The sequence below is a fragment of the Labeo rohita genome, chromosome 25 (assembly GCF_022985175.1).
Source record: "Labeo rohita strain BAU-BD-2019 chromosome 25, IGBB_LRoh.1.0, whole genome shotgun sequence".
Classification (NCBI taxonomy): Eukaryota; Metazoa; Chordata; class Actinopteri; order Cypriniformes; family Cyprinidae; genus Labeo; species Labeo rohita.
The window spans coordinates 13127023-13140411 of NC_066893.1; the positions used below are offsets into that span (position 1 = coordinate 13127023).

The following is a 13389-nucleotide window of genomic DNA, read 5'->3' on the forward strand; positions in this document are numbered from 1 at the left end:
TTTTATTTTCTGAAAAAAATGATGTTTCGCTAGATAAGACCCTTCTTCCTCCGCTGGGATCGTTTAGAGCCCTTTGAAGCCGCATTTAAACAACATTTTGGAAGTTCAAAATCGGGGCACCAATCAAGTCCATTATATGAAGAAAAATCCTGAAATGCTTTCCTCAAAAACCATAATTTCTTTACGACTGAAGACAGAAAGACATGAACATCTTGGATGACAAGGGGGCGAGTAAATTATTTGTGAATTGTTGTTCTGGAAGTGGGCTTCTCCTTTAAAATGTATTTCTAGGCTTGTGTGATTCATGGTCATTGCAATACATTTAAAAGTTTAATTATAACAGATATTTCACTACTGTAAAAAAAAAGTAACCTACAAAATTTTTATTTTGTACTGTTAATTTGTCGATTTCCAATATAAGATGTGGGTCACGAAGTTGCAAGATCATGCACATTTAATGCATGCATCCTCCATTTTGGCTGCTCTTGCGTCCGTCGGATGTCTTCATTTTCTTGTTCCTGTAAAACATCAGGGAATACGTTGTTAATGTGCTAATGAGTACAGAACGAGTGAGTTACATTTGCTCTACATACGTCATGTGTATAACTCAGCAGGCTTTTTCAACACGTTAACACGTTGGTGCCGTGACCCAGACGAATACACATGAGTGACATGGTCAAAGGTCTCAAGTTGTCCCACAAGTGCGACAAATACCGGGTACATTGTCATCTATGTCACACTCAAGGACAAATTCAGATCAAAGATGAGGGAAGGTGGCTGACTCTAGCTTCTTTGTTAGCTTTCTCACTAGAATTAGTAGTAATGAACTATAAAAACAGGATTCGCGTTAGTATATGTGCTAGATTTGGTTGCTAAGGCGGTTAATGTGACATAATGTGATACTTTTATCCTTTCCGTGACTCTGAATATTAAACTGCTTTGCTGTGTGACATCATGCTAATCCAGTGATTCATGCCCATGTAGTGGCAAAACAGAACAGCTGCGGCAGGGAATGTGACGCATCACGACACAATGCGACATGGGAGGTGCTGGGTAAAACGAACACATTGGAATTATGCCTGACACGCCGGGAGTCCAATGCCGGAGAACAAGATCGGGACTTTAAATATAGCGTGGCATTATATGTGAACGAGAGATTTACGATCTCGCTGGCCAGTTAGGGTCATGAATTCAGACATTTGCTGTCGCCGCGCCGTCAGTTGAAACACCTCCCACTGCTTCACCCTTTTTAGGGAGCAAATGACCTCAGTGGTGTGAAGATATTTTGAAAAATGTCATTTTTTGTCCAATGAATGTCAATGAGGATGAATGTTATTTTTTTGGACCCCAGTTGATTTTCATTGTATGGACAAAAGTTGTTGAAACATTCTGTAAATGATCTGTGTCCTGCAGGGAAAAAGTCACACAGATTTGGAAGGACATAACGGTGAGTAAATAATGAAATGATTTTTGTATTTGGTTGAACTATCCCTTTAACAAATATAAAAAATGTTGACTTTGGTACTGAATGAGAGAAAAAAAACCCAGAAAGGTCACTTACCGTTTGTGACGAATTTACTCTTGGCTGCGAACACCTGAAACAAAAAGCAACCCCATAAGAAGTCTTGCATCGTCAACCCAGTCTCAGGAAAACGTGACTATTTTACGAAATGCCGATTTTATATGAATTTGTAGAATGTGGGTTATATGAAACTTTACCAAATCATCATGAAGGCCCACCCCTAAACATAACCACACTGGGGTGTAAACAGACGAATGAGATAATTAAAATTTGCCACCAATTCGTCAAAATGTAAAATAGTGCCAAGATATTGTGTTGGTATTTTTAGTACTATTAAAGACACTACTGTTAATAATATTGGGGAAAAATTTAAATGAGATATATTTTGGTAACAATATCTGAGAATGATGGGATGCAGGTATGCTAATGAACCATTTTACATCAAACCATTGCCATTGTTAGTCATATACACGGGTGCACATAAGTTTTTCAGCCTGGTTCGCATACGAGCACCTGGAGATTTGGTTTGGTCCTCACACTGCACATAGTGTGACCCATTAAATATAACTATAAAAAAAATATTAATAATAGTGATAATAATATTATTGTACTTTATTTATTTATTTATTTATTTATTTATTTTTGCTGATAATATTATTATAATTTAGAAATAAAAAGGGAGTATTACACAAAAATACGATTATTTTATAGTAAACCTAAAAATTAAATCATTTTCAAACTTAAAATCACAAAGATTTTATTTTGGCAGGTTGCTGGCATGTACAGTGCCTTGCGAAAGTATTCATACCCCTTCATTTTTTCATGTTTTGTTATGCTGCTGCCTTTTGTTAAACTGCTTTAAATTATTTTTCCATATACACCATAATGACAAAGCACAAACAGAATTGTCTCAACAATTCATTAAAAATGTAAAAACTGAAATAAGTACATTGCATAAGTATTCATACCCTCAATTTAATACTTAGCTGAAGCATCTTTACAGTCTCAAGTCTTTTTGGGTATGATGCGACAAGATTTGCACATCAGCATTTGGCATTATCTGCTATTCTTCTCCTCACCTCTGTCAGCTTGGATGGGGTCTGGCAGACATTTTCAGGTTTCTCCAGAAACGTTTGATTGGTTTCAAGCCCAGGCTGTGGCTGGGCCACCCAAGGACATACACAGAGTTGTCTATAAGTCACTCTTGTTGTATCCTTAGAATCATTGTCCTGTTGGAAGGTGAACCTTCTACCTATTTTAAAGTTCTGAATGCTCTGGAATCTCAATATTTTGGTGCATTGAGCTTTTCTTCTATTCTGACGAGTCCTTCAGTCCTTGACACTGAAAAACAGCCTCACAACATGAGGCTGCTACCAGCACACTTTACTTTTGGGATGGTACTGTGCAGGTGATAAGCAGTGCCTGGTTTCCTTCAACCATGATGCTTGGAATTAAGGTTCATCAGACCAGAGAATCTTGTTTCTCACAGTCTGAGGGTCCATTAGATGCTTTTTTGCAAATTTCAAGTTTGGTTTCATGTCTTCACTGAGGAGAGGATTGAGTTTTGCCACACCACCATTAAGGCCAGACTGGTGGAGTGTTGCAGTGATGTCTGTTCTTCTGTAAGTTTCTCCCATCTGCATATATGATCATTGAATTAGAACTAGAGTGACCAGCAGTATCAGCTTCTTGGTCACCACTCTAGCCAAGGCCCTTCTCCATCAGTTGCTCAGTTTGGCCAGGAGGCCAGCTCTAGAAAGAGTCGTGGTTGTTTCAAACTTCTTCCATAAGGGTAATGGAGACTACATACTTCTGTGAACCTTCAATGCAGCAGAATGTTTTTTCTGAACTCTTCCCCAGATGTGTGGCTTGATGCAATCCTGTCTCTGAGCTCTACAGGCACTTTCTTTTTTTTTTTTTTAACCTTGGTTTTTGCTCTGATATGCATTTTCAGCTGTTAGACCTTTTATTAAGAGGTGTGTGCCTTACCTATTTAACTGAATTTGCCATGGGTTAACTCTACTCGAACATCTATAAACGATATGAAAGCTCCTGAGCTAACTGTCCCAGATAAGGGTATGAATACTTATGCAATGGATCAATTTCGGTTTTTATTTTTAATAAATTTGCAAAGATGTTAAAACCCTGTTTTTTGCTTTGCCATTATTTTGTATGGAGTGTAGATTGATGTGGAAAAAAAGTAATTTAAAGCAGTTTAACATAAGGCAGCAACATAACAAAATGTGAAAAAAATGAAGGGGTAGTAATGAAGTATGTAAGTATATGTGCTGCCGTTTGAAGAGCGTCAGTGAATGAAATATGAAAAATGTCACGGTCAAAGCAAACAATCAACTAAAGTTTATAAATTGAACACCCATATGATGTTTCCATCCACTCCATTTACCTTGGGAGGTGTGGAGCCCTTTGTTTCCCATGGGCCACGTGGTTTAGTGACCTCAGCTGGCTTTTGCTCCTATCAAAACACAAAATTACACCACCCTCCATTAGGTTTGTATACAGTAGGTTAATGGATTTTTATATGAATGGTTCATGTATTAAAGTTTACCTTTCTAGAAGGAGATTGGATAGAAGCAAAGGAAAAACAGCAGACAGCAATGTGATAGGAAAGGGAAGAAGAAAAGGCGACAGCTAGAGGAGTGGAGAGGAGATAGAGATCAAATCAGTAATGGAAAAATAGTAGGAGCCTTTCAGCAATGTGTGACTGTGACTGAGACTGTGTCAGATGGCAATACCATTGTACAGTATGATTACTGTAAATATGTACCATGGTTTTTACATAGTATTCCAAGGTACTTCAAAGAGTACCATAGTATAACCATGGCACATAGCTAAAAACCAGTGGTACCCAACTTAATCATTAAACATGGAATTATAAACATATATTTTTTTAAAGATTTTATAGAATTATTACTATTATATTAAAATATATAATTATATTAATTATTTTATTAAATTAATTAATAAAACACATTACTAGAAGTAGCATGGCAATTTTTGGTTATTAAAAAAAAACAAAAAACATATAAACTATATGATTTATTGGTCACACTTTCCACCAATTCTCACTATAAAGATAATTTAGCCTATTAATAGTAAGGTGCTTGTTAAGTTTAGGTGCAACTAAGTTTAAGGTATTTTGTTAGATTTCTTTATATTTTTAATTCTAAACCACAAATGCAATACACTGAAAAATCACTGGAGGGCCACCTTGTGCCATGCTGAATATAAAAGTGTTTAGCTGAAATACTTCAACTTGTGTGAAACCACACTTTACTGTTCATGTGAACTTTTCGAATACTGTAATAGAAAATGTAGATCCATAAATAAAGAATATTCTCACTAATGTTCTGTGGTCTGTGAGCATAAAACAGTTTATGTTCAAAAAACTGATACTTTGTAAAACTGATACAATTTCAAGTGAAAAGTAAACCTAATTTATCTTAACTCTCATAAATAACTTTTAAACCCCCTCTCAGACACAGTCAGTTTTGTATTACGGTATTTAATTTAAATTGTAGACTATAAACCCCATCTATCAAGTAGGTAAAACCTCCAAAGAGTGGGTCATCTGGTGGTCATAGATTGTGTGTGAACAGGTCACTGTAATCTGCTTCTTATAAAGTTAAGTCACTTCCTAATATATGTGTGTTACAGTATGGGTGACTCTGATCTTGAAGGCTGGTGAAAGAAGCTTAAAATAAACACAGCCATGAGTGAAATATAGCTCAGGAGACAAGGTTGGAGCCATGCCACATCAATGCAGAGCAATGTTTCAACCCTTGACCTTTCACTGATTTTTACAGAGACGCTCATTTTTTGTTTTATGTCAAATCTAAAATATATCTAGGACTGACAAGAACACTACTACATTTCAAAACCTTTTCTATATCTTTGGTTTAGTTTTCAGTTCACAAATCTTGGGTACATCACCAGGTTTTATTTCCACTTTCTCAGCAGGTGGCGTTAGACAACCATTAAGCTCCTCTCCATGTGAAGAGCATTTCCTATTTACTGCATTTCACTAAAAGCCCAGGTATATGAAAACAATGTTAATAGTAAAAGTTAGTAAAAGTTAATGATAATAAGAAAATGAAGCCTTTTTTGAAGATTTTTTAAAAAAAGTAAAAATAATTAAATTCAATTCAAAATGTAAAATATTAATTAGTATCATATAATGTTAACTACAACATTATATGATACTAAAATAACCCTGGCGGATGGACAGACAGAGGGATGGACAGATAGACAGATGGATGGACAGATAGATGGATAGACACAGACAGAAAGATGGATGGACAGATAGACAGTTAGGCAAACGGATGGACAGATAGACAGTTGGACGGACAGACAGACAGATAGATAGATAGATAGATGGACAAATGGATGGACGGATAGACAGACAGCCAATTGGACGGACGGACAGACAGACGCACATGGATGGATGGACGGCAGGATGGATAGATAGACGGACAGTTGGACAAATGAACAGACAGATAGATAGATAGATAGACAGACAGACAGACAGACAGGTGGACGGACGGACAGACTGACAGATAGATAGACAGACAGTTGGACGGATGGACAGATAGATAGATGGAAAGAGAGACAGACAGACAGTTGGACGGATAGATGGATGGATGGACGGACAGATGGACAGACAGATAGGCAGTTGACAGACTCACCGTTTTGGCAGGTGGTTTTTCTGGTTCAGGAGCTGGTTTGGCTTCAGGAGTTTTGGGCTCTGGAGTCTTGGTTTTCCAGCTGTTAATGCGACCAGCCACACCGACGTTCAGACCAGCTGTTTCCTGAGAGGACAGTTAGCAGGAATTCATACTTTTGTTTCCAGTCAAATTTATACTGTTTCATCCGCTTCAGTAAGCATGTACTAAAACTCTTTCTCTCTTTCTCTCCTCTCGTACCTTGGTGACTGCTGGGGGGCTTGCAGGACTCTGGGTGGGATTGACCACATTCCCCTTCTCCCACATACTCTTGATGCTCCGCATCCCTTCAGCCCCAGGTACGTCCACAGGAGATTTTGGTGACTTGGTCACTTCTTTGGTCTGGTGAACAACAGATAGAGTTTCAAACTGAGTCATAAACAAGAGGTGGCCACTCTAGTGTTGACTATTCCTCACCTGAACAGCAGAAGTGTATTGCTCTAGTCTGTTTCCAATCTTGCAAACTAATGGAGTGTGTGACGTCTTCACTGGACTGGTGTAAATAAACAACAGTATCAACTCAGTATATGCCAGACCCCACTACTTGTTTATTGGCTAAGTAAACACACTTCATACCTTTTCAGAGCAGATTTGTTCAGAAATTCTGCTTTCTCTCCAATCTGCCAGACAAATGAAACACAGTATCACACATAGTATCACATTACAATGGTAGGGTACGATGGGGCTAAAGGCACCCCGGGGTAAAAGGCGCCTTTGATATTATTTTCTCTAAACCACTAGATAGCACGTTCCAAAACATCCGCTTTTCAACATACACGTGTGATATTGGTTGATCCATAAATAAACAACTTGTATGATTTATTTTCACACAAAATATGTTGCTCCATAAATGTTCAATACAAACATTTTTCTGCAATCATATTCTTCAGGCACAGTGAAAAGCACATTAGGGGGTGCTTTTAGCCCTGTTGTACCCTACTATGGTACTGTGCATTTTTTGTAAGTGAATAGATCAGAGAGCCATTAACCTTTGCGGAGGCGCCCTTCGGAGCAATGAATGGTGCTTTGCTCCCTTCTTTCGACTCCTCCTGTTGTTTTTTTTTCTCAGCTGCTTCTGCTCTCCTTCGCTCAATCTCTTCCTTCATCTTCCTCCTTTCTTCCTGTTCATTTTAGTGGCAAGAAGACGACAAGGTCAGCATACGACTTACAGATAAAGTGTATAAGAGGCTGTTCACACAAAATGCCTTTAGTTTTCCATGCACTACTTTTCAATTGTTTTCCACGCATGTACACCTAACGCAAAGTGAATATTCTCATCACGTTACCGCTCTAGCTCTGTTTTTGTGTCACTTGCGTGAATAAAATAATTTTATAATGCTCTCCTCCATTTTCTGATACAATTGCAGAAGGTTCAAATGCTAAATGATGCTCCAGAAGGAAACATATATACATTAAGGGGGGTGAAAACTTTTTGAATTTGAAGATCAGGGTCAATTTAACTTATTTTGTCTTCTGGGAAACATGTAACTATCTTACATAGCCTCTGAAGGGCAGTACTAAATGAAAAAAATGTGATATTTGGGGAAAATAAGAAAAATGTACACATCTTCATTCTGTTCAAAAGTTTTCACCCCCGGCTCTTTATGCATGGTTTTTCCTTCTGGAGCATCAATGAGTGTTTAAACCTTCTGCAATAGTTGCATATGAGTCCCTCAGTTGTCCTTTTATTTTGGTAAAATAATTAACACAATGATTCTGAAAGGAGGGTGCAAACTTTTGACCTCAACCGTACTTAAAAGTACATACTTTACTACCACCAGCGCAGAATTACCATTCAAATTAGCATTCGCCCAACTTTCATTTACTACCTCCTCTTTGGCTTTCTTTTCTGCCAACTGCTGTTTCTTCTGCTTCTCCTCCTCCTCCAGAATCTTCCTCCTTTCCTCCCTCTTCTTCTTCAGCTCCTCCAGCTCGGCCTCTGCAGTTTGCTGCTTCTGCTTCATCTTCTCCAGCACCTCGCTGTCCGTCTCGTTCCGCCTGCGCTTCAGCTCCTGCAGCTTGCGTTCTGCTTCCAGCTTGGCGATGGGATCTTGCTTCTCTGTTTCAGGAGAACGCAAGCTGGTGGGACTAAAACGTGAAGGGAAAATGTCTTTATATTCATTTTGGCTCTCTTTGGGAATGCAAATAGAGTAAATAACGAAATGACAAATGAGTCTTTGCCTTAGTGTCTTCTCTGGTTTCTTGGCTTTGGCGGTGCTGTCAGCTACATCTTGCGGCTTTGTTGACACTTTCAGCTTTGGATGGAGAAACAATTAATGTTATTTTATTCTCAGGTTGTGCTGCCATTACATCAATCATAAATGTTGTGGTAGAACTGTGATGCTGTTTGGACTTTAACTTACTTTGTCCCGTACAAAGGAAGGTTTCGGCTTTTCCTCTACAACCTAAAGAGACAAAAACAGGCCAACATTATTTCTAGCAATAGTTTTAGCAAGTGAGTTTTCTAACATAGAAATCAGTGGGTATAGCGTGGAGAACTGACCACACCACATGCAAATAACACAGCAAAAACAGCAACACCCGTCACAAACATTGCACTGTATAAAGCAAGTGATAAAAGTAAGTGATATGTGAGATTCACGCAAACTGTGTCCATCCAGTCAAACCAAAAAGTGCATTAAAAGCGTAGGCTGTGCATAAAGTATGTCTGTGATTTCTATGCATCACTCAGGCTAAGAGGTGAATACCTCCTCCTTCTTTGATTTGACTTTTTCTTCTGCTTTGGCCTTCGTTTCTTCAGCTTCTTTCTTCCATTTAGGCTTTTCCTCAACCTCTTTCTTTGGAGTCACAGGTTTCTCCTCAACCTTCTTCTTTGGTGTTGATGGTTTTTCTTCAACCGCCTTCTTCAGCTGTGGTTTCTCCTCTTCTTTCTTTGGGGTTTTGGTTTTCGCCTCAACTTCCCTAATTGATTTTTTTGGCGTTTCTTCAACAGTTACAGTGGGTTTCTCTTGCTCCTTCAAAAGTTTCTCATCCTCCTTCTTCGCTGGAGCTTCGTCTTGAATTTCAGACTTCACCTCAACAGGTTTTTCTTCAGGTTTCTTTACTGGTTCTTCTTTCTCCACCAGCTTTTCCTCTTCAATCTGTGATGTAGCTGGCTCCACTTTGACCTCTGCCTCAATTTGGTCCTCCTTTTGTTGGTTCTTTACTTGATATTTGACTTTCGTCTTCAACCTCTTTCTTTTCTACATCTGCACTTGCTAAATCTGCATTTGTTTGTTCTTTAGTTTCTATATTTGATTCTTCCTAAAAAATAACAAATAATTTAAAATATTTTCCAACCATGAATCAATTAAAAGACTAGAAGAATCCTAAGAATCTCATACCTCATTTGGTACAGCTGGTTCTTTGGGTTTTTCCTCTGTGGATTCCTATAACAAATAAAGAGTCAGAATGAACTAATATTGTAGAAACCACATGAAATACATTGCTAACATACTAAATTTTCATCATGTGATAGATTGACCTCAAAAAAAAAATGTTGAGAAATGACCTGTTCTCTGAGTTGGGACCTCTGTGGTTTATCTTCCTCTTCTGGTTTGTCGTCCTTCTCAGAAGATTCTTTAGGTTCCTCTGCCTCTGTGACTGGTGCCGGATCCTCCTTTTTTGTAATTGTCTCCTCAACTTTGCTTTCCTCTATATTTTCCTCTTCTTTTTTCTCTTCCATTTCCTTTTCCTTGGTTTCTGTTGAAGAAACATCATTTTGAGAGGACTCTTGTTCGCTGTTTCTATGACTTGGCTCGTCCTCTGTGGTGGTGGTGGTGGTGTCGGTGGTGACAGTTTCATCAGTGATGGTAGGATCATCTTCCTTCTGTCTCTCCAAAGCTTCCTTCATCCTTTTCTGTCTCCGCTCTTCTCTCTTGGCAAGCCTTTCTAAGAGAGCCTGCTCATCCTCCTCAGTCGGTGCAGAGCTAGTGATCAATGAGGACGTCTCTGTACTGAAAACAACACCATTATCAGTATATATATATATCAGGGGGGTTTCCTCTGAGGAGGCAAGGGAGGCAGTGCCTCTTCAAAATAAAGATAGCAGCAGGTAAATTTACATCACAAGTCGCATCTCTCTCACCTTCCCTGAGCTCATTGAGTTTTAACAGACCCACTAAAGCGAGTTAGGTGGGGGGTAACTAATAATAAATAAATGCGGGAAAATGAGTGTAAGCAGTGCCTCTGTCGTGATATGATTGGATATAACTGGTTATGTTCAGCTGTGATTGGTTCATGCGATAAATCCCCCCTTTTGTGTTTGTGTGCATTTGCGAATCAGTCTGAATGAACAATATAACGGTGTTAATGGGAAGACTAATTAAAAAAAGTAATTTTTTAAAATGTAATTTAACAAACTAAGATAATAACCAATTTGTTACATCAAAATAACACTTAAAATGGAATTTAAAAAATTATCTGTTTTTAGTGAGTGATATTTAAAGTAAATCTCTGTGTCTGTGACCAGTATTTACAGAGCTTTGATGACTGATGATCCAAGAAATTCAAAAATAGTTAAAACTATTAAAAAGAATAGCTGAACATAACTTCACAAACAAAATATGTGACCCTGGACCACAAAACCAGTCATAAGGGTCAATTTTTTTAAATTTAGATTTATACATCATCTGAATAGATAAGCAATCCATTGATGTATGGTTTGTTAGGTTAGGACAATATTTGTTGGAGAAACAACTGTTTGAAAATCTGGAATCAGAGGGTGCAAAAAAATCAAAATATTGAGAAAATCGCCTTTAAAGTTGTCCAAATGAAGTACTTAGCAAGGCATATTACTAATCAAAAATCAAGTTTTGACATATTTATGGTAAGAAAAATGTACAAAATATATTCATAAAACATGATCTTTACTTAATATCCTAATGATTTTTTTGGCATAAAAGTAAAATCGATAATTTTGACCCATACAATGTATTTTTGGCTACTGCCACAAATATACCTGTGCTACTTATATTTTGAAGTATATTAAAATAAAGCAAGAAGACCTAAGAAGCCATTATTTACAGTGAATTTATAACAGGAAAGGGTCATTGTTAGGCACGACGCAAAGCATTTATATTGCTTTTATAAAACGGTTATTCCATATACGTAGTGAGGTTTCACAAAATAAAACAGAGTAAATAACGTGTAATAATATTTATAAAAACATTATTCTTCCACCAAACAATGTAGTTCCACAGAAACGGCTGTGGTTGCAACAAAGTGGTTGCCAAGCAACACAGACGTAAACAAAGGTGTATGCTTGTAGAGTGATTTACAATAGCTTAGGCTGCGTTTACAGTAGTGCATTATCGTTTTAAAACGCATAACTTTTGCTACGGTTACGCCTGTCGTTTACTCTACTCCTGCATTTTCAGCCCTTGAAAATGGAGACTTTTGAAAACCCTGCAGACCCTGTTTTAGTTTGAAAACTCCGGGGTTGGGTTTTAGGCCCTGTTTACATTAGTGTGTTTTCATTTTAAAACAGCGTTTTAAAATGAAAATGATCCTCGTCCACACTAGCGTTTTCTCTGCGTTTCAGAAACGATCTCCATCTACAGTACACAACCAAAAACGCATGTCACATGACCATCAACCATAGATATGTATTAGTAGATGTCCTATGGCGGGCTTGGAGCAGTCGAATGATGCATCTAGCTATACATACAGTGGGTACGGAAAATATTCAGACCCCCTTAAATTTTTCACTCTTGGTTATATTGCAGCCATTTGCTAAAATCATTTAAGTTAATTTTTTTCCTCATTAATGTACACACAGCACCCCATATTGACAGAAGAACACAGAATTGTTGACATTTTTGCAGATTTATTAAAAAAGAAAAACTGAAATATCACATGGTCCTAAGTATTCAGACCCTTTGCTCAGTATTTAGTAGAAGCACCCTTTTGATCTAATACAGCCATGAGTCTTTTTGGGAAAGATGCAATAAGTTTTTCACACCTGGATTTGGGGATCCTCTGCCATTCCTCCTTGCAGATCCTCTCCAGTTCTGTCAGGTTGGATGGTAAACATTGGTGGACAGCCATTTTTAGGTCTCTCCAGAGATGCTCAATTGGGTTTAAGTCAGGGCTCTGGCTGGGCCATTCAAGAACAGTCACGGAGTTGTTGTGAAGCCACTCCTTCGTTATTTTAGCTGTGTGCTTAGGGTCATTGTCTTGTTGGAAGGTAATCCTTCGGCCCAGTCTGAGGTCCTGAGCAGTCTGGAGAAGGTTTTCGTCCAGGATATCCCTGTACTTGGCCGCATTCATCTTTCCCTCGATTGCAACCAGTCGTCCTGTCCCTGCAGCTGAAAAACACCCCCACAGCATGATGCTGCCACCACCATGCTTCACTGTTGGGACTGTATTGGACAGGTGATGAGCAGTGCCTGGTTTTCTCCACACATACCACTTAGAATTAAGGCCAAAAAGTTCTATCTTGGTCTCATCAGACCAGAGAATCTTATTTCTCACCATCTTGTAGTCCTTCAGGTGTTTTTTAGCAAACTCTATGTGGGCTTTCCTGTGTCTTGCACTGAGGAGAGGCTTCCGTTGGGCCACTCTGCCATAAAGCCCCGACTGGTGGAGGGCTGCAGTGATGGTTGACTTTCTACAAATTTCTCCCATCTCCCAACTGCATCTCTGGAGCTCAGCCACAGTGATCTTTGGGTTCTTCTTTACATCTCTCACCAAGGCTCTTCTCCCCCGATAGCTCAGTTTGGCCGGACGGTCAGCTCTAGGAAGGGTTCTGGTCGTCCCAAACGTCTTCCATTTAAGGATTATGGAGGCCACTGTGCTCTTAGGAACCTTAAGTGCAGCAGAATTTTTTTTGTAACCTTGGCCAGATCTGTGCCTTGCCACAGTTCTGTCTCTGAGCTCTTCAGGCAGTTCCTTTGACCTCATGATTTTCATTTGCTCTGGCATACACTGTGAGTTGTAAGGTCTTATATAGACAGATGTGTGGCTTTCCTAATCAAGTCCAATCAGTATAATAACACAGCTGGACTCAAATGAAGGTGTAGAACCATCTCAAGGATGATCAGAAGAAATGGACAGCACCTGAGTTAAATATATGAGTGTCACAGCAAAGGGTCTGAATACTTAGGACCATGTGATATTTCAGTTTTT

General features: G+C 38.6%; 1 protein-coding gene across 1 annotated transcript in view; it reads right to left on the reverse strand.

Moving 5' to 3' along the window:
• Positions 1–232: 232 nt before the first annotated feature.
• Positions 233–13389, reverse strand: part of cald1b (caldesmon 1b) — a 40338-nt gene continuing 27181 nt past the window's right edge. The window contains exons 4-16 of the mRNA XM_051099284.1: positions 9773–10217; positions 9606–9650; positions 8625–8666; positions 8443–8516; positions 8091–8349; positions 7251–7382; positions 6838–6881; positions 6679–6754; positions 6463–6603; positions 6226–6348; positions 3927–3995; positions 1562–1595; positions 233–518 (exon numbers count right to left, since the gene is read on the reverse strand). Of these exons, the coding sequence (XP_050955241.1) occupies positions 505–518; positions 1562–1595; positions 3927–3995; positions 6226–6348; positions 6463–6603; positions 6679–6754; positions 6838–6881; positions 7251–7382; positions 8091–8349; positions 8443–8516; positions 8625–8666; positions 9606–9650; positions 9773–10217 (1498 nt within the window). The 3' untranslated portion in view covers positions 233–504. The remainder of the gene's footprint in view (positions 519–1561; positions 1596–3926; positions 3996–6225; positions 6349–6462; positions 6604–6678; positions 6755–6837; positions 6882–7250; positions 7383–8090; positions 8350–8442; positions 8517–8624; positions 8667–9605; positions 9651–9772; positions 10218–13389) is intronic.